Source organism: Lethenteron reissneri, chromosome 7 (genome assembly GCF_015708825.2).
Source record: "Lethenteron reissneri isolate LAM-NWPU_2019-01 chromosome 7, ASM1570882v1, whole genome shotgun sequence".
Taxonomy (NCBI): Eukaryota; Metazoa; Chordata; class Hyperoartia; order Petromyzontiformes; family Petromyzontidae; genus Lethenteron; species Lethenteron reissneri.
In genome coordinates, this window is record NC_083785.1 from 12,107,246 (window position 1) to 12,128,779 (window position 21,534).

The 21,534-nt window shown below is 45.6% G+C and overlaps 2 protein-coding genes and 1 long non-coding RNA gene across 8 annotated transcripts in view; all 3 read left to right on the top strand.

The window, feature by feature from the left end:
- The first annotated feature begins 2,244 nt into the window (after positions 1–2,244).
- LOC133357805 (putative nuclease HARBI1) lies at positions 2,245–6,711 on the top strand. The gene is made up of 2 exons (XM_061575943.1): positions 2,245–2,471; positions 4,008–6,711. Exons 1-2 carry the CDS (start codon positions 2,293–2,295, stop codon positions 5,056–5,058), a joined length of 1,230 nt encoding a protein of 409 aa, XP_061431927.1. The 5' UTR covers positions 2,245–2,292; the 3' UTR covers positions 5,059–6,711.
- A 1,313-nt stretch (positions 6,712–8,024) lies between these two features.
- Positions 8,025–13,473, top strand: LOC133358712 (uncharacterized). The gene is made up of 2 exons (XR_009757114.1): positions 8,025–8,067; positions 12,703–13,473. It is a non-coding gene; the product is annotated as an uncharacterized LOC133358712 (long non-coding RNA).
- A 3,520-nt stretch (positions 13,474–16,993) lies between these two features.
- The window catches only part of LOC133357857 (A-kinase anchor protein 9-like), a 49,025-nt gene continuing 44,484 nt past the window's right edge, over positions 16,994–21,534 (top strand). For all 6 annotated transcript variants that reach the window (XM_061576003.1, XM_061576010.1, XM_061576026.1 and 3 more), the window contains exon 1: positions 16,994–17,181. In XM_061576003.1, the coding sequence (XP_061431987.1) occupies positions 17,134–17,181 (48 nt within the window). In that variant the 5' untranslated portion in view covers positions 16,994–17,133. The remainder of the gene's footprint in view (positions 17,182–21,534) is intronic.

Sequence of the window (21,534 nt, forward strand, 5' to 3'; positions counted from 1 at the left end):
GCACCAGACAAACTCCACTCTACATCCTGGCACCAGACAAACTCCACTCTACATCCTGGCACCAGACAAACTCCACACTACATCCTGGCACCAGACAAACTCCACACAACATCCTGGCACCAGACAAACTCCACTCTACATCCTGGCACCAGACAAACTCCACTCAACATCCTCCCACCAAACAAACTCCACTCTACATCCTGGCTCCAGACAAACTCCACTCTACATCCTGGCACCAGACAAACTCCACTCTACATCCTGGCACCAGACAAACTCCACTCTACATCCTGGCACCAGACAAACTCCACTCTACATCCTGGCACCAGACAAACTCCACTCTACATCCTGGCACCAGTCCACTCAACATCCTGGCACCAGAAAAAACTTCACTCTACATCCTGGCACTCGACAAATTCCACTCTACATCCTGGCACCAGACAAACTCCACTCTACATCCTGGCACCAGACAAACTCCACACTACATCCTGGCACCAGACAAACTCCACTCTACATCCTGGCACTAGACAAACTCCACTCTACATCCTGGCACCAGACAAACTCCACTCTACATCCTGGCACCAGACAAACTCCACTCTACATCCTGGCACCAGACAAACTCCACTCTACATCCTGGCACCAGACAAACTCCACTCTACATCCTGGCACCAGACAACCTCCACTCTACATCCTGGCACCAGACAAACTCCACTCAACATCCTTCACTATACAATTACGATACTATATATTACTTTGTGTCATTGTATTAAGTATATAAATTTTATACTATTTGTTATTATACACTGTACCATATACAGCAGTGTGATATACATTAGGGTGGGTAGAATAATACATAGTGTAATATTACAATGTATAAGGTATAGCAATACAGTATATAATTTAATGTCAGGGTTGTCTATGGCAGTTTATAGTACGGTGTTGACTCGTGTGATGTAAGAGAATACAGTTTAGATGGAAGCATATCATATTTTTTACGACGTAGAATTGTAATGTATTACGTACTGTTAGTAACTCAGCTTATTGTAGAGTATATTTAGTATACTGATGATACTATGTAGTTTATACTTTAGTTATATACGTGGTGGTTTTAGTTACTGCAGCTACATACTATTAACACTCCTTCCCTTTATTAATGCTACCCCTATCCCCTCCTTTTGATGCTGCTAATCCTGCATAATGCACGGGCATAAGTAGTACTAATCACATACCTGCATTTCCCATATCCCCTCCCTTTGATGCTGCTAATCCTGCATAATGCATGGGCATAAGTAGTACTAATCACATACCTGCATTTCCCATAAATATGCTAAATTCCTCTTGATATGCAAATTATTTTGTCAAGGCGCCCTTTCCCCTCCTTCTAACCCAGATTAAATATACGCTCCAAGCATGGTGCTGTTTCATTCAGACGCTGTCTCCCCGACAGACCTGGTCTTCACCTGAGGACGGCTGCTTGCGTTGTGGCCGAAACGTCGTGAGAATTATGTAATGTTTTATTTTTATTATTTTATTATTTCCATTCTACGATACTTTACCGAAAGAACCAAGAAGATGAATCCCTGCAGTCACGAAAGTTTTAAATCGAAAAATGAATAACTAGAATTTATCGTAAAAAAAAAATTCCATGTTTTTTACCCCAGTAATTACCCTGTAATCGCGAAATTTGTATGGGATAAGGGTAAAAGGTAAGGTAAAAATAGGCTCGTTCTTTTTTTTACCTTTTACCTTACTTGCTAAAGGGTAAAAGGTAGGGTAGCACGATTGTATTGTGGTAAGGTAAAAGGTAGGGTAACGTTTCTCTTGTTTTTTTTACCGTTTAACTTTTACCTTACCTTGCCGAGGCCTAGGTGAGACCACAAATAAATAAAATAATTTATGGATGGCAAAAAGAAAGTTGATTATTTGGTAAATCTGTCCCACGTGATCATCATCTTATGCTTCCACGTCCCACGTGACCACGCCACGCGCTCCCTTCAGTCTTACGTAATCGCGCCCCACCCCTTCCATCCCACGTGATCACCCAACGCACTCCGCCCCCTTCTGTCCCACGTGACCACCCTACGCCCCTCCTCTGTCCCACGTGACGACCCGATACACCCCCGCCCCCTTCTCTCCCACGTGACCACCCCACGCGCCCCGCCCCTCTTCTCTCCCACGTGATCACCCCACGCGCCCCCCCTCTTTTCTCCCACGTGACTCCCCCACGCGCCCCGCCTCTTTTCTCCCCCACGTGACTCCCCCACGCGCCCCCACCCCCCACGTGTCCAAGCTAAGATGGAGGCGGCGGTGGCGGTGGTGAAGAAGGCCGCGCTGGACCCGGTGACCGCGGCGCTCGTGTCGCTCATCCTGGAAATCGTCTCCTCCATGGACGAGTCGGAGCGCCTGCTGCTCTCCGACTCGGAGGCGCCCGAAGACGACGACCTACAGCTGATGGTCGCCGCTCTGCTCTGCCGGTGCTTGCCACATGTGTACTACTGTACTACCGTTCAACAACAACAACAACCGCAGGGGTTCCGGTGGCGTAACCACGCAACGGTCGTTAAACTATTACTTGTTAAACTATTACTTGTTAAACTATTTGTTATTGTTTTAGGTAAGCCCTGCTGAGCTATATATTTTAAGAAGCGACCTGCCGCAAATGATAGCTCGGCTAAGTGGCTAATCGCGTGGAAATGTATAGCAAACGAATACTCTAAACTTGCTTTCATGGCTTTATTTTGGTGATTTTCGAAAAGTGTTTTGGTTTAGCCATGTTTGTTTGTTGTAGTACAGAGTAAGAATGATGGCCTTAATCTATGTTGTCTTGTGGTTGTTGTTGTTTGACTTGCATCCCACTGGGATTTTTGCACACAACGTTGGTGTACGGTGCTTTTTCTGCAATATTTTGCTGTCTTTTTTGGATTTTCTGTTTGCACTTAGTCACATAGTCACTTTAAAATGTTTTCTTGTTCATGTTTTTTGTTTGTTGCGTTTGCACCCGATTCAAGAGTCAAATGGCTCACATGGCTATACCTAATCAATGAACTTGAAATGCACGGGGAGAGAGAGACACGCAAACTACAAATACACAGCAGGCTTCAGGGTCGGGATCGAGAGGGTTAACAGCTGGCCACCTCAGCGCCCCGCTTGTGCCAGGCTAGGTGCACTTTTACTACATTACAGGGCCTTTGCACGCAAGTAGCCTCGTGGGGTAGCGTTGACGCAGCGATTCGCGAAATGCGCTACTAATTCACGGCTTCAGCTAATGCAAGTAGGGAGTTAAGAATGAGTCTCTAAAAAAAGCATACAGATCTCGGAAGCTGAGCAGCAGGTTTAAGTCTGGAGAGTGGCTTGGGTTGGCGACCACCATGCACAGGTTGTTATTATACAGGATGGCCCATACGTCTGGATTCATAAGGAACAATAACTAATATTTTGTTTTGTTTCTGCAGGCTCAAGGTGGCTCTTAGTTTTTCCCGTGATTCCAGACTTATGGGACACCCTGTAGTGCCGCAGGGCTCCATCGTAGGCAGCAGAGGGCAGGGCTGAGACAATTTTACAGTGGAGCACTTTGCTCCCCCACATTCACGAACCTGCACTGACCAGGGTGAAGTATGGTCACATAACCCCCACGACTTGCACACCGTGAGGAGGCCCTCATCCAGGAATGGCATGATTCAAGAACAATGTGTCGGGCTAGGACAGACACGAGTCTCAAATGCACCGTACACTAACGATTTACAACTCGCGTTGCTCTAGTTTGGTATAAAGCTGTGTTGATGACCTCTTGAAAACTAAATTGATTTGAGGGTTGCCCACATCTCGGGAGACCTAATGGAGAGCAAACACGACGCAAATATGCAAACGAGGTTTTTTTTTGCTGAACCACTTTCATACTGTAAAAACACTTTTGAGGACAAACACGTGTTGTAAAGCGTTATGGAGTCGTAAAAATTCTTGATTTTCTTAACTTTTTTGTTTGTTTTGTTTTCTCTTCCAATGACTTGCAGGCAGGGCTCCGAGAGTGTGGCGAGCATCATTCAGAGCACAGAGGAGCTGATCCCTCAAGTTAGCCCCGATGTGTTCCGCCACCACTTCCACGTGTCTCGCCAGACCTTCGACGTGCTTGTCAGCCAGCTGGCGCGCTGCCCCGAGTTCCCCACGGAGCCCTACCATGGGGGGCGCCCCCCGATCCCGCTCACCAAGGTGCTGCTTGTGGCACTGTGGACGCTGGCCACTCCCGAGTGCCTGCGCACGATTGGCGAACGCTTCGGCATCCCGCGCTCCTCCGTGCTCACGTGCCTGCGCAGGGTGTGCGCCGCCACCATCAACAACCTCATGAGGGACTACCTGGTCTGGCCCTCGCCGGAAGACTTCGAGGGCATCGCCGCGGAGTTTGAGCGCCAGAAGGGCTTTCCGGGTATAATTGGCGCACTGGACGTTTGTCACATCGCAATCAAAGCTCCCACGCTGAACCCAGAAAACTACTACAACCGCAAAGGGTTTTTCTCACTGGTGCTTCAGGCGGTGTGTGACGCCAATTACAAGTTCCTCGACTGCTTCACCGGTTGGCCCGGGTGCATCACGGACTTCTGCGTGCTCAAGAAGTCCCCGTTGTTTGAAGAGGCTGAGCAGACGATACCCCTTCAGTATCACATGGTGGCGGACAGTGCGTATTACCTCAAGTCGTGGCTGATGACGCCGTATCGGGAGACCGGCATGCTCTCGGATCGTGAGCAGAAGTTCAACTTTGTGCAGATATCCACCACGAGCGTGATCGAGAGGGCCTTTGCCATGTTGAAGGGCCGGTTTTGTCGCTTGAAGTACCTGGACATGTCCGACATGAACGGAATGGTGGATGTGATCATGACGGCCTGTGTGTTCCACAACATTTGTCTGTTGCACGAGACCGAGCTGGATGACTTTGCCGACGAGTCGAGCAGCAAAGACGTTGTCATCCACTATCCCACGGAGGACATCGCATTTCAGGACGATGCCGGAGAAAGGAAACGGGAAGAAATTGCCAACTTGCTTGGGGCCGGTTTTGAACAAGTGTGTTAAACCTGTCGTCCAAATAACACGGAAGTCAAAATCTAAATTTATTTTTGGCGACTCCGTCCCGCTACACACATAAATGACGCGACCCACCTGGCGCGGATCATTCTGTTGTCATCCAAGCGCAGCAAGGACGACAACAGAAGATACAAAACTTTGATTAGTGCATCGTGTACAGCTCGTCGCTCGCCTTCAACAGACAAAATGACGTCGCAACGCAGTTTCATGTGAGAGCTGGTGGGGACTTATGGGACCTCGGGGTCAGTGTAGCCCATGACGAGTGAAGAAATGCAAAGGTTATCAATATGGGTTTCTTTATTGCCACAAAAAGTTTATTTTTTATATGATGGAAGCTACCAATTTTACTTTAAAGAACATGAACCCGTATTTTCGCTAAATTTCGGTCTCAATACCTGCAATTATTTGCATCTCTGCAAATGAAATTCCCACATTTGCTAAACTTGTCCATTGAAAATGTAAAGGGTGGTGCTACCCCAAATGAGCACTTGTAAACACCTTTAAAAATCTTTGAGATAATATTAATTGCCAGTGATGTCACTATTGTAGTAACACTTGACCGTCGAGCTTGAGGACAGACTAACCAAGGTACTTGTTTACAAGATAAAAGCCAGTTTTGTATCTCTAAACAGCAACCTAATGAGTCGCAAATCAGTGCCGTCTCCCTCGGCGGCGGTGGTTCGAGTGCTCACGCACCCCTGTGCGATTTCCCCCCCCCCCCTCCTTGCTGGCCACTCGCCCTTCTCTCAACCTGACAGGCCCGCAAGTGACGGCCATTAATGAGCTGGAAGTGCTCAAAAGTTTATTGTTTGCAACATCAATAGGAACTGATAACTAAGTCCATGATTAAACATCTCAAGTGAAAGGGGTCCTGGAGAGAAAAGGAAATGTGAGGAAAAGGTATGAATTGTGGATATTTTGCAAGGTGGTGTCTTAGAAGAAAAACTGGTATATGAACAGTTTTCATCAGCTGATGTTCGCTGTAAATGCAGTTGATACCAGGTCTGAAACATGTTCTTAACACTGCTTTCGAGTCTTTCAGCAGAGCTCGGACTGGTGGTAGCCCACGGGCTAAATGTGGCATTGAGGGCTATTGAAATGGCCCACATTAGGGTCCACCAAGACTTAAAGAAATAGAGATTGCTCAGATCAACAATAGACGATAAAGATGAGACTTGGAGATAAGAGATGCAGATTTGTGGTCAAATGTACAGACGTTTTTGAAATCATACCACGTGGACGTCTTAACGTTTGTAAATGTGACATGTTACGCAATCCGCCAGCACACTAATTATATTGTGGCCCACCAGATAATATATTTGAAGAACCCTGCCGTCTTGCAACAGCAAGATGTAATGAAATGCGTGGTAAAGGTATGCACATTGAAAAGCTTTTCCTATGTACTTGGCATTATGAAAATATATATAATGCAAATGACAATTTAGTGATATTATTTCTTTCACTATCCTTATTATGCATACCATTATATGAAAATGAAGTGTGCAGGCAATTGGAGCAAGACAGTGTTTGAGACGGACAACATACTGGGAATCGTAAAAAAAAGACCTTTGAATTTAGGCTCCAAATTGTGAGAATATTCGAATTAACACCGTAATAAAATAGCTTTTCTGTACTCTGTTACTCTTGTTTTGGCGTGGAAATACATTGGCTCGTAACATACTTCTCGATTTGAAGCTTTCGTGACTGCAAGGATCCATACTTTTGTTTTTTTCGGTAAAGTCACGTAGGTAAAAAATATACAAAATAAATTTAAACAAATAAATTAAATCACGACGTTTCGGAAGCAACACAAGCAACCGTCATCAGGTGTAGACTGCTCCCGCAAATACGCCTCGGTAATGTTGCTGGAGCAGTCTACACCTGATGATGGTTGCTTCTGAAACGTGATTTATGTTTTAATTTATTTTATATATTTTTTACCGACGTGACTTTACCGAAAAAAACAAAGAGTATCGTAACATACTTTTAACTTGCACCAACGGCACCTAAACAATGATCCCCCCATTGGAGTCTTAAACTGATGGGCCAATTCCTATTGGCGAGCACCTTTTGAAGTCCAACACGACACTTTGGGGTGGTTGGCCAGCATCATGCCCGTCTGCCTTTGTCTCCCCAGTGCTGATGTTTACACACCGCACCAGATACTCATTTAAGGCCGAGTCTGTCTAGGGGAAGCCCAGCACCGGATCAGATAATCGTCACTGGTGTTGGCCGTGAGCGGGAGTCGAACTCTGGTCGTTTGTGTTCGTTACGCAGCGCGATACGCGCTACGCTACAGCAACATTCGCCACTAAGTGGCAGTGACGTCACCACGACGCTTGTGCCAGGCTAGGTGCACCTTGAACTCCACCACACAAACACGTGGTCTTTGAAGGCTGCGCACGATGACGCAACGCCATTGGCCCATCGCAATGACGTCATTGCTGTTCAAAGGGCGACGTCGTGTCGTCTCCCGGATCCGTTGCGAGCCGTGACGTCACCCCCACCCCGCCGTTATTAAAATTCGTCGCCGAGGCGACCGCTGTGACGTCATGTCACCCGCACGCACGCCTGGTGTCTCACCCCGTAACGAATACGTCATCGCTCTTGACAAACCTCGTCTCCCGGATCCGTCGCGAGGCGTGACGTCACCCCCACCCCGCCGTTATTAAAATTCGTCGCCGAGGCGACCGCTGTGACGTCATGTCACCCGCACGCACGCCTGGTGTCTCACCCCACTGCCCCCTCTGACGTCACGTGGTGGTTGCCCCTCTGTGTGTGTGTGGGGCTTTTTGTTGCTGTTGTTGCAGCGTTTGGCGGTGAAGCGGAACGTGGTGGTGGGGTGGCGGAGATTTTGTTGTTGTTTTATAACGGCACGCCCTGGGGAAGAGAAGGAGCAGTGAGTGAGGGGGGAGGGGAAGGTGGGACATTGCCTAGAAGAGGGGCACGATCTGTCTGTCTGTCGTGTGTCAGCGATCCAGAATCTCCAGTCTTTCGGTGAGGGGATGGTATGGTCGTCTTGTGCCCCGGTGGTGGTGTTGGTGGTGGTGATGATGGGGCGATTGTTATTGGTGGAGATGGTGATGGTGACACTGGTGGTGACGATGATGGTGATGATGGTGCTGGTGATTTTTATTGGTGGAGATGGTGATGGTGGCACTGGTGGTGGTGATGATGGGGCGATTGTTATTGGTGGAGATGGTGGTGGTGACACTGGTGGTGATGATGGTGCTGGTGATTTTTATTGGTGGAGATGGTGATGGTGACACTGGTGGTGACGATGATGGTGCTGGTGATTTTTATTGGTGGAGATGGTGATGATGGTGGTGATTGTTATTGGTGGAGATGGTGGTGGTGACACTGGTGGTGATGATGGTGCTGGTGATTATTATTGGTGGAGATGGTGATGGTGGCACTGGTGGTGGTGATGGTGGTGATGATGGGGCGATTGTTATTGGTGGAGATGGTGGTGGTGACACTGGTGGTGATGATGGTGCTGGTGATTTTTATTGGTGGAGATGGTGATGGTGACACTGGTGGTGACGATGATGGTGATGATGGTGCTGGTGATTTTTATTGGTGGAGATGGTGATGATGGTGGTGATTGTTATTGGTGGAGATGGTGGTGGTGACACTGGTGGTGATGATGGTGCTGGTGATTATTATTGGTGGAGATGGTGATGGTGGCACTGGTGGTGGTGATGGTGGTGATGATGGGGCGATTGTTATTGGTGGAGATGGTGGTGGTGACACTGGTGGTGATGATGGTGCTGGTGATTTTTATTGGTGGAGATGGTGATGGTGACACTGGTGGTGACGATGATGGTGCTGGTGATTTTTATTGGTGGAGATGGTGATGATGGTGGTGATTGTTATTGGTGGAGATGGTGGTGGTGACACTGGTGGTGATGATGGTGCTGGTGATTATTATTGGTGGAGATGGTGATGGTGGCACTGGTGGTGGTGATGGTGGTGATGATGGGGCGATTGTTATTGGTGGAGATGGTGATGGTGACACTGGTGGTGACGATGATGGTGATGATGGTGCTGGTGATTATTATTGGTGGAGATGGTGATGGTGGCACTGGTGGTGGTGATGGTGGTGATGATGGGGCGATTGTTATTGGTGGAGATGGTGGTGGTGACACTGGTGGTGATGATGGTGCTGGTGATTTTTGTTGGTGGAGATGGTGATGGTGGCACTGGTGGTGATGGGGCGATTGTTATTGGTGGTGATGGTGATGATGGTGGTGATTGTTATTGGTGGAGATGGAGGTGGTGATAATTGCGGTCATTGCTTTGGTGAAGATATGGTGGTGGTTGTGCTGGTGGTGATTGTGTTGGTGATCCTGGTGGATATTGGTGGTGGTGGTTATCATGGAGGTGACTTGGTGGTGGTGGTGATGATGAATATGATAAGTATGATGGTGACTGGGTTTGATGGTTATGGGTAAAGCCATAGTGGCCATAGCGATGGATTGATTATGGTGATACAATAAATAGGGTCATTGTCACGGTTATGATGTACGTACCGTATGCGCAACTTCTTTCGCACCTTACGTAGCCAACAGTGATAATCGAAGGTGCGAAAGTGGTAGTTGATGGTGGTGTTGGTGGCATACGTTGGTTGTGTTTGTGGTGGTCATTGTGATGGATGTGATAGTGGCGTGAAGTGGTTTCGTTGATGCTTGGTAATGGTAGTTGCGTAACTATCGAAGGACGCTACTGGGTAGTTGGAGGTCACAGAAGCGACGCTCACAGAAACGAGCGGATGGGAATGTACCAATGTTGGTGGTGCATCTTGAGGTCATCTCAGTTGGCCAACCCATGGCACCTGCTGGGTCTGTCCCGATACCTGTCAGCAGCGAGCCTTCGACACTTCACGTGGCCTCAAAGTGCACGTGGCCTCAAGTTTCATTTTTATTTTCAAGTTTCATTTTAATTTATTTCAATTTTCATTTATTAGGTATAGCTCTGTGAGCCATTCGGCTCTTGAATCGGATGCAACCGCAACAAACAAAAAACATGAACAAGAAAACATCTTAAAGTGACTGTGACTTTGTGTAAACAGAAAATCCAAGAAAAGACAGCAACATATTGCAGAAAAAGCACAGTATACCAACACTGTGCAAAAATCCCAGTGGGATGCAAGTCAAACAACAACAACCACAAGACAACTTAGATTAAGGCCATCAGTCTAACTCTGTACTACAACAAACAAACATGGCCAAACCAAAAACTTTTCGAAAATCACCAAAATAAAGCCATAAAAGCAATGGAACAGTGATCATAGGAACTGTGACCGAATTTTCACAATAAACGACGTACCACCACAACTCTGGCTGCATGAGTCACTCCACAACAGCAGGAGCATCAGTCGGAGAATCAACATTTTTCAATGCACCTCAAAATGCACGTGGTGACGTTGCCGTCACTGAGCAGCGAGTGGCAGGTATTGGTAGCAATCGAGTGTGCAGGCGGTGCAACTGCGCACAAGCGCACACGGGCAAGAGGGCCGGCCCATGCCCTGGCAACGACGAGTGGGACAATTTATAGGGGAGGAGGATCTATTTCGTTCTTTGCATCAGGGTCCGTGCCATTGCCAACCGCGCCATCACCACTGATGGTGGTGATGGTGATGACGGCGATGGTGAAAAACGAATCACAAATGTGGCTGCTCGTTCGCTGTCCACAACCTAAAGTCGACGGTGCCCTTTCGAAATTCCAATGACCGAAGTGAATTTCGCTCGATGACAGCCGCTGTTGACCTACCCATAGAGTGGTACCAATTTTATCGGACCCCAGATTGATGATAAAAGGCTGAGTTATTTGACCTCTGACCAACCGGAATATGAACTCGTAACCTTGCGAATACGAACTGTATTTTTACAAATACAGTACGATATGATGAGCTTATTTATAACGTTTAATATATTTTAAGTCATGCGTTTTTTTTAAATTCGTGTTTGAGAAAGGCCGTGTCAAGAGAAACCCCACGCATACTAGAAGGTAGCCAGAAAACACATCCTAACCGATAGGTCAATCACTTATTGCAGTGCACGTACACCCTAGGGATGCGTTTGACCTAGTGAAGCTGAGCGTAACGCTCGATGATGATGGGAGTCTATTGATGAACTGTCAGAGTGGTGATGCATTCATTCTGCCGCGGTGTACACGGCAAAGGGTTATTACTATACACATGAAGGTCAAGGAGAGGCTATTATCGATTTGATTTTAAAGCTCATGTTACAAGCATCGAATTTTACCCATGAATGTGTATACTTTTGGGGGTTGTCTACATAACTGGTAGCCGTTTTCAGAATTGATTACAAATTCCCTGAAGTGAGGAATCGGTTATTGATTCCAGTGGAATGTTCGTCATGAATGCATTTTTATGGTTATATAAAACATCAGGGTGAGGGACTGCAATGGCTTGCTCAAGCCACTGCTCTCGTTTGGACCTCCTCTAGAGGGAGCTGTAGAGTTATTGGGCAATATTCACACTTTACCCCACCACACTTGCCCTGCTGAACGACTTACTTTGGTGTCCCCATTTATACTGCTGGATGGAGAGAGGGGATGAGGGTTCTATGGTGGGGGGGGGGGGGGTTAAGAAACGTGCCCCATTGTTTCGACTACCGTGCTGGGAGGTGGAATCAAACCGGCGCCTCTGGATGGAAAGTCCAGTGTTGCTATATGCATTGCACCAAAGCATCTCTCTCTATGCTTCTCCATTAAAAAGGTACAAACGTTGCGTTTAAAAAACGTGTTTGGAGTGGTGACGTGGACAACTGGTAGCCTGTTCTCACTACCTGTTGCAAAGCTTTGTGGTTCGAATTCGGAATGGTCTCCCTGGTTAACACTATGGGTGCATTAACCATTAAATAAGTGCCGTCAGCCTCGCAGTGGGCGTTAGAAAATCCGAGCCGTCATCTGAAGACGAGTAGGCCATTTTCGTGCCAGCTTCACGGTCCAAATTATTTCAAATGTGAAAAAAACTTAATTGTAAAACAATAATCGTAGCCCTCTTCTGCGAAAACTGCAGGTCCCTCTTGAAAAATATTGTTGAGACTCAGTGAGACTTTCCTGGCTAAACAAGTGCAGTAATACTAACTAGTAATGTTTTTCGTGCGAAGAATAACCAGACAAATACTATACACGTGTTGCCCTTTAATCACAGATAGTTGCCCGTATTCAAACTCAATGTCAGTGGTGTTGGCTCAGTGCTCTGTTACAGCATTAACCGGGAGTCATCTACCCACCAAATGTACGAATATTTCATGGGCCTGCCCTTCGGCGACATAATTTAAAGTTTTGATTTATTGCTTTCGTGACTGCAGGGATTCATATTCTTGGTTCTTTCGGTAAAGTCACGTAGAAGGGAAGTAATAAAATAATAAAAATATTTATTGTTTAATAGTTTTTTAATTATTTTGTTACTTCCCTTCTACGTGACTTTACCGAAAGAACCAAGAATATAATCGAAAGTATTTCCAAAAACCACGTGACTTTTTCCACGCATTCTTATGCACGCTCATGACCACAATAATCCCTGGGATGTATGCCAGCGAGTGGCAACACTGACAATGCGAGAGGGGGAGATATTGATATATTTATTTATTTCGTGCTAAGGTTGGCATTGCCAAGGAAGACCAGCTGAAGGTGCACGGCTTTTGAGCGTCGGCACGAAGATGCGTGCGCACAGACCATGATGCGGCGCCGCGCTGCACGACCGGAGCCACCCACGCCTGCTCTCAGATGCTTCCAACACCGCCACGCTCGACCGCACCTCCCCGCACACCTCCGCAGAAAATGAATACCCACAGTTGCACATTTATCACTGTTTTAGTTGAAGATGAAGTAAGGTTTGAATCAATTTTACCCAGTTCATTTTCCCGACCACCTGATTTAAACGAATTATCCCACTACTCTGTTTAGCACTTGTTGCAGTATTTCACTTAAGAACGTGTTTAAATGAATCTGAGAAATGCACGAAAATATTTTATTTTGTATCACTACACATTTTTTCACTTAATGTTACAGTGTTATTTTTTTACCTCTATCGCTTTCAGACATGCTATCCTGGCCTACATGGATCTCTTTATGTTTTATTATTTTAAAAAATATGAGAAGAAGCACATTGTTTGAGAGACCTTCATAATATGGATGAAAACATGCTAATCTCTTTTAAAAGAATGTAATCCAGGCATGCCAATTATCTAGTTTTAAGAGGATTACCGCAATAACACTGAGAAACAACTATTAAAGCACTAAGAATGTTGAATGTCGACTCATGTTGGACAAGACATACATCCCTTTGAAATGTATTTTTAACTATGTTAAATGTGACACCTGTGTTCATGGATTTAAATGAGATGTGAATGATAAGCACATTTTGTGCAGAATTCAGTTTAATTTAGTTTTAAAATGGCAACTAACGCACGCGCTCCACTGACAATTTTTTGTAAAATTAATCCAGGTAACGCAATTATTACGTTTGGATTAATTGTACAAGTTCCATGTATTTACTGTGTCCTTCAAAATGTCAGTAAGTTCACAACACCTTCGGCCCATGATCATTTGAGCTTTAGAGACTGCAAACTGAAACAATTGTTGGCAAATATTCACACTTATAAATGGGCCTCACGATGGCAGAACATATATGCATTATTACAAATGTATAACGCCTGTGTCCCTTGTACCATTGCGTAACTGGAAAATAACAAAGGGACCAGGCAAACCCCTCTTCCACTGACATGATGTGTGAGAGACTTTATTACCACATCAGCCAGAATGCACATGATATTGAATGGGTGGCCATCAAGGTCACATTACGACTGCAACTCTTACGACATAGGTAGGCAATCCATTAATCAGCAGCTTGACAGATGTCATGTACATTTTGGATAGTGAATAGGGTTAAATGCATTGCGATATTGCCGTGAATCCATCCCAGGGTTAGCCCAGCCATTCAGGGGTGGTGAAATGAGCACTAGCTGGCACCGTTTGATAACACTGTAACACAGCTTTTGTTCCTGGGTAGTAAGTTTTATTTCGTAATTGCTTATGCCAAAAAAGTATAGAAAATGGCTATTCCCCACAAACTTTGTTTTTGTGACCAGGACAGTGATATTTTTAAATTGACCTATTTTCAATGATAAAACGGTGTCTTTAGTTCACATGAAGTCAGAAAAAACCATGAATCAAAATTAACATGTATTTATACTAAAGTAATACAAAAATTGCACCAATTTTTTTATTACTTTAGTAGTTTTTCGTGATTGTTCCTCCCCACAGAAAACTCGGTCTGCTGTGGCCAGTCCCGCCTGTGGTAGTGCACCTTGGTGTCTAAATCTTTTGTCGTAATTTTTGTATTACTTTAGTATAAATACATGTACATTTTTATTCATATGTTGTTTTTATCTGACTATGTGAACGAAAAGACAAATTCGCCCGTTTTCTCATTGAAAATAGGTACATTTCAAAATATCACTGTCCTGGTCACAAAAGCAAAGTTTGTGCTGAATAATAGCCATTTTATATACTTTTGAGGCGTAAGAAATTAGGAAATAACACTTATTACCCATGAACAAAATATATATAAAAAATTGTTACATGCACAGTGGAATGTTCTGTGATGTCAACCAGCGGTGGATCGTGGTTGGCATTATTCCTGCCTGGAACTGTATGAGAAATGAGAAGGGGGCCCACTACCCAATCTCCTGCCACCGAGCAGCTCGGCACTTGCGTTTCACTGGGCTATGGTCTCGGTGCATTTCCAACACCGGCACACGATGTGGCCAAGCCACTGATATCAAGACTGATTGTGGAAATGTCTCTGCGGGCCTCGTACCTACTCCCAAAACAATCTCCTGACAGTCACTGCTATGGATGATTATAATGCATCTTATAAATTCTTAGTTTAACACGTAGGCTTCCGCGACCAATATCCATAATACAAGTTTTTAAATTGTAAATGTTGTGGCTTTGCTCTCTAACACATTGTTGTGCTGTACTAGTAACGAATTGGCATGTTCTGTTTACGTGAAAAAGCTTACTAATTGGCTGTCGGCTGGTAACGGGTTTAATAACACTTTAAAAAAAATACGCGATCTAACCCCAAAAAACCCTTTAATTTTGTTTAAATTATTAGTTGTGTGTTTTGTTGGGACATAATACTGGTCTTGTCTCACCTTCAACTCGCCCTGACCAACGTGGAGAAGTATGGTCAAGCAACCCCTATGACCGACAGCGTGGGGGGAGGCATTTATCCAGCAGTGTATTGGCAATGGGCTACGCATTCGGCAAACATTGAATTGGAAACCCGGTAACCGATGTCCGTGGCTATCTTGTTTATCAATGATTAATAACAAGCACGTGTCCACTGGTGTTGCTAGCTTCCAGTCAGATCGCTGGCTCTTGCCACCCCTCTACTTTTTTACAGTCACTGGGCTTTATATTCCCTTTTCAGCATTCCTGGACATTTACAAATTCATATTTTAATAATATCTATAATATTAACGAAGTTGATTTTACACAGAAAATTCTCACTCAATCTTAAGACTTTTTTTTCAGGAGGGTTCTGCATTCCACGTTACTACGGCGGAGCTGTGTATCAATAAAAGCGCAACATTCGTCAATAACACTATCTTAAAAGGAAACTAAATATATTTAGTAATACTGTATGCGAGAATTCAGGCAATAGCCCTTCATAGAACAAAAACGAGAATCGGAATAATGGAGGAATCATGAGCTATGAAGCTCTTGACAAAAAACCCCGATATACTGTAAAAGCAAATAGAGAATAGGTAAGCAAGTCGTCATACATAAATATAAAGCAAAGAAGAACAAATTTTCACAAAAACATAAATTGCCGCCGATTTGGCAGCACCAAATGCAAGCTTGGACAAGGCAGAAAAACAAAAACAGCCCCGAGACCACACCAAGGCAACAAGGGCCATTGCCCGAAACGTCACCAATTATATATTTTACATTTAAAGGCAACAGGGTTATTGACCAATGTGTCGAGGTTTGCTGTGTTTACACCATTGGACCCTCCTTTGCCAGTAGCAAAATATGATAATAGTTTTTTTACTCTTTTATCTTGCAAAAAAACTCACACCTTTTTTACAAGGAGTATTTTGGCGTTATCTGGTGCAACACCATGTGAGACAGGGCTCTAAGAAAAGCTGTCTCGGGTGTGGACCAATCAATTTCAAGGACAGTGCATACATTATCAGAGTTGTGTGTTTTGTTTGCATTCCGACCGCAGGTATTGTGGTCAATGCAAACATGACTCCTTGTAAAAAAAGGTGTCAGTTTTGTTGCCAGATAAAAAGGGTAAAAAAACAATCATAGTTTGCTGTGTTATTTGTGATCGTGCCCACCGCTTGCCAACGTAGTCCTTGCAGCAGCAGCATCATCACCCAATCATGAGTATGGAGTGGCCTAGATTTGAAGCTTTCGTGACTGTAAGGATTCATACTCTTTTCGGTAAAGTCACGTAGGTAAAAAATAATTAATAATAAATAATAGAAATAATAACAGAAATAAAATAATAAATATTTAGTTCTAATAAAAATAATATAATAAATATTTTGTCTGTTGTTATTTATCTTTTATTTATTTGGTTTCAAATAAATAATGTAAACTAAAATAATAATTATTTATTTTCTATTATTATTTCTATTTTTATTATTTATTTTTTACCTACGTGACTTTACCGAAAAACCTAAGAGTATGAGAAGTGGCCTCCCCCACCACGATACACAGCGGTGACGTCAGCACTCATCATCACCTGGCACAGGTGAGAGCCACGAGGTCCGGGGGGGGAGGAGGGGGGGGCGGTAGGGGGAGGGGCCAACACAAACGCTCGCGAGATTTGGCGCACAGGTGGGCCAGAGTTCTCGCGAGATCTCGAGCGGCCATAGCCTGCAAAGGGGGAGAAGCCGCGCGGAGGAAGTGAACGCGACCGCTCGCGACTCGTTTTACTTCTTCAACTAATTTAAGTTATTCTTGCTTGGCATGCATCCGTAACGCGGTCTCTCTCTCTATCGCCGAGCTATGGAGGAGGAGAAGCGACGCAGGAAGGTTGAAGCGGGAAAGGCGAAGGTAAAACCACCACCACCCCCCTCATTGATGCACCGAGTCGAGAGAAAATTTCGTTTAATTCGCCGCGGTTTTTGCTGCTGGTGTTGGTGTCGTGGTCTCCCTTCTACCTCATGACTTCTCTCGTCGTCGTCATCGCCGCCACCACAACCACCGCAGCTGCCACCACAACCACCTCAGCTACCACCACAACCACCTCAGCTCCCACCACAACCACCACCACAACCACCGCAGCTGCCACCACAACCACCTCAGCTACCACCGCAACCACCTCAGCTGCCACCACAACCACCACCACAACCACCTCAGCTACCACCGCAACCACCACCACAACCACCTCAGCTGCCACCACCACAACCACCTCAGCTCCCACCACAACCACCTCAGCTGCCACCGCAACCACCACCACAACCACCTCAGCTCCCACCACCACAACCACAACCACCTCAGCTGCCACCACAACCACCACCACAACCACCTCAGCTCCCACCACCACAACCACAACCACCTCAGCTGCCACCACTACAACCACCACTACAACCACCACTACAACCACCTCAGCTGCCACCACAACCACCTCAGCTCCCACCACCGTCTGTTGTCAACGCGTGTCTATTAACCCCGTACCTGTCAACCCCTTAATCGGTGCCCTCAGCTTATTACGGGCACCAATTCGGGACCTTATTGGTCTCCCCCGTGCCCTTGCACATCTCAAAGTTCGTCCTACAACGTCTCACGACAGGGGAGAAACACAAACATATTGACACGTTTTGTGTTGCCCGTACGCCGTATGGACCTGAAAACTCAATTTCCCTGTACGAGAATACGGAGTGTAAATCGTATGGGTTGACATCGCTATGAAATCTCAACGTTCAACCTACAAAAGTCCCAATCACAAGGGAGAAACATAAACAAATTGACACTTTTTTTACTGAAACTGCTGTACTCCAGATGGACCTAAACAATCAATTCGCCTGCACAATAATACGTGGGACACCGTATGGGTCGACACGCTATCTCTTAAACAGGCTTTTGCAACGTGGACAGGGGCTCTGCTTGGGCGAACCTACCCACTCAGCCCGCCAGCGGGACGATTGGTGTCGCTTTTAGTTGGTGGTGGTGGAAACGAAGTTGCCACCCTGCCTCGAATGTGCGTGCGTGGCCATGTGATGGGTGTCAGTGACACAGCTGATGGCTTGCTGTAGGTTAAAACTGGTGGTGTGGTGGAGGAACCGGGGTGGGTGGGTGAGTGGGGGACACGTGTAAGATGATGTGTACATACTCTCTGGTTCTTTCGGTAAAGTCACGTCGGTAGAAAAAAGAATAAAATTAAATAAAACTTTTCTATCTCCGTGACTTTACCGAAAGAACCAGAGAGAATGGATTCCTGCAGTCACGAAAGCTTCAAATCAAGATGATTTTTAGCTATTCTTTGGGTCTATCGGTAAAGTCACGTAGATAGGTTCAAAGAAAATAACAACAAAAAACTACGACGTTTAGATCGCAACACAATCGGTCGTCATCAGGAAGACAAACGCTTGTGTTGCGATCGAAACGTCGTAGTTTTTTCTTATTATCTTTGAACCTATCTACGTGACTTTACCGAAACACCCAAAGAATATTCATTCAAACAGTCACGAAAGCTTTAAGTTAAGATGACATATAGCTGGCTGGTGGGAGTAGATGCAACAGGTGAATTTTTGAAGTGACACCTGGGGTGGTAGATGAACTTGTAGGATTATATCAGCTGATTGGTGTAGATGCCCGGTGGCCTTCTACGACATTTGATGGCTGTAGGTGACGGCTACGTTTGTATCCTATCAATTGGTGGGTGCAGGTGTAAGCAGGGGGGGGGGGCTGTAAGATGATATCAGCAGGCTGGTTGGGTTATAGATACAACGGGAGGATTATTGAAGTAACACCTGGGGGTGGTTATAGACGATGGCAGATGGGGTGGTTATAGACGATGGCAGATGGGCTTGTAAGATGATATCAGCTGATGTGTGTCGCTACTTTACAGGTGGGACCTGTAAGGTGATCTCAGCTGTTGGGGTGGCGCTTAGATATTGTATGACAGGTGGATTGGTGAGGCGACAGCATGTGAGCGGGGGTGACAACAGGTGTACATGTGAGATGGTGGTTTGTAGGTGATATACATTTGCAGCCCCTTTTGTCAACTCACTGCTGGCTGAGGGCCTCCACACGATCCGCCGCTCACGGGGGTCATATTTCACCCCTCTGGTCAGTGTGGGTTGGTGAAGACGGGGGGGGAGCGTAGACGCGGTTAACACAGACGCATGGTACAATAGTGCAAGCTTCACCGCAGCCAAGAACAACAACCTGCTGTGCATGGCGGTCACTCATCCAAGCACTATACTCTTTGGTTCTTTCGGTAAAGTCTGAGGCAGTCTGCCTCAGCAGCAGACCATGACGGACGCTTTTGTTGCGCCCGAAACGTCGTGATTTATTTTATTTTATACCTGCGTTACTTTACCGAAAGAACCAAAGAGTATGGATTCCTGCAGTCACGAAAGCTTCTAATGAAGATTCATCCAAGCACTGTTCGAGCTCAACCAGACGAGTATGGGCACATTCCAGGAGTTACGGTCACAGGCGCGGATAATGAGAGGGGTGTATTAATTATGCGACCAGTGGAATTGCGGAGGTGACGGCTGGCAGGTACAGAATCAAATGTCAAGTTCATTTTGTTTGAACCAGGTGGGGAACTCTGTAGAGATCAGAAGGATAATCTGATTTGCAAGAGCGACCTGGGGCAATAGTCAACCAGTAGGGGGCAATGATTGCTGTGTGTAATCCCCATTGAGTAATCTGTGGGTCATCATCACTCACGATCTATAGGACAGATAGCCCGTTGGTGTCCACATTTGTTTCCACTTCCCTCAGTCTTGTGCCAATATTCTCAAGTAGTAGCACATCAGTATGCTCAAGTAGTGGACAATTTGTGGGTAATTTTAGAATTTGTCAAATAAAAAATAGATAATAGCAGCTTTCGTGATATCACATTAGTTAACGATTGAATAGACGTGTTGTCGTGGTTACAGCTGGTCGTTGTATGTGACAGCAGGTGAAACGGTATGTGGCTAACCTGACAGTGACTGAATGACGAGACAAATTGACAGGGATATATAAGTGCCCAGAAGGTGGGATCAAGTGGCAAGCCAAGGGGCAATGGAGCAGATAATTCAGGACACCCACCTGTTTAGGTATGAGATGAGCGGTATGTATGTTCAACTTCTTTCACGCAACTTATGTCCATCCTTGGAAGGGGGGGGGGGTGCCTAGGTTGGTCCCTGTGAGCACCAAACCTGTTTCCCATGCTTAATTTTACTCGCTCACATTGAGCTATTTAAGTCTCCCCGTGTAGTTATTTTTTACATGCTGCTAGGCTTACTATTAATACTGGATTGTGTGTATGGCAATCCTGCATCAGTTCATTATTACCATCTTTAATCAAATCATCCAAAATGCCATAAGCCAAGCAGGTTTGAGCATGGATAGTGATTGGATGAGCGACCACCAATGCATCAAATAGGTGTTGTAGGTTGCTGTGCTGTTGCATTGTTAGCAGACTGCAGTACTGTACCATGCTCCAGCATCTGTGCTCCCCGCCTTCAGTATCCTGCGCTGACCAGTGTGGTGAAGTATGTTCAACTAACCCCCCACATGATGGGGGGAGACCCTCATCCAGTAGTGGACTAACAAAATAGTTAACATACATGTGGGAGCGAGTAAGTGGGGTTACATGTACAATCAATACCACGCATAGAGAGGGTGTGTGTGTGGAGTGGTTGAAACTAAGTGTTGCTTAACACTTTGGCCATTTGCAAGTGTCTGGATCAATCCGCCTTGGAATGAATGACGTGGGCCAGTGACACGGAAATGCCAGCATGGCACATTTTCCCCTCCTTGTCCACGTTTATTTACCCGTGGGTGCCTTTGCTCGCTCTTCTCTCTCTCACTGGGTTGCTGTTGAAGCAACGCGCCCCCACCACACGCCCAGCCAGAGCCCCCCAACCACCGCCCAGCCAACAAACAAGGGGTTTCATTGAGTCGAGGGTGAAATGTTGGCTTCATTGCTATGCCACACGTGATTACTTCGCGAACAGTTTGGTTGCATCAGTCCTTGTTGGAATAAAACGAATATATAGCAGAGATGTGGTGTTAACTTTGTTAAATTGTGGAGGCTTAAGCCATGCCATTTCTTCGTTTGTACAAAAGCATACTGTGCTGTACTTGAAAATGTTATGGTTGCTTTGTGATCATAGTACATATTGTAATTTTTCACTCTCAAATTTGGAATGAGATGTTATTTGTCTTGTATTACTGAAGATTATA

Bases quoted from the DNA above. Each gene is read 5' to 3' on its own strand.
- LOC133357805 (XM_061575943.1), top strand. From the start codon at position 2,293: ATGGAGGCGGCGGTGGCGGTGGTGAAGAAGGCCGCGCTGGACCCGGTG. The intron at 2,472-4,007 runs GTGCTTGCCACA...AATGACTTGCAG, and splicing joins GTCGCCGCTCTGCTCTGCCG to GCAGGGCTCCGAGAGTGTGG.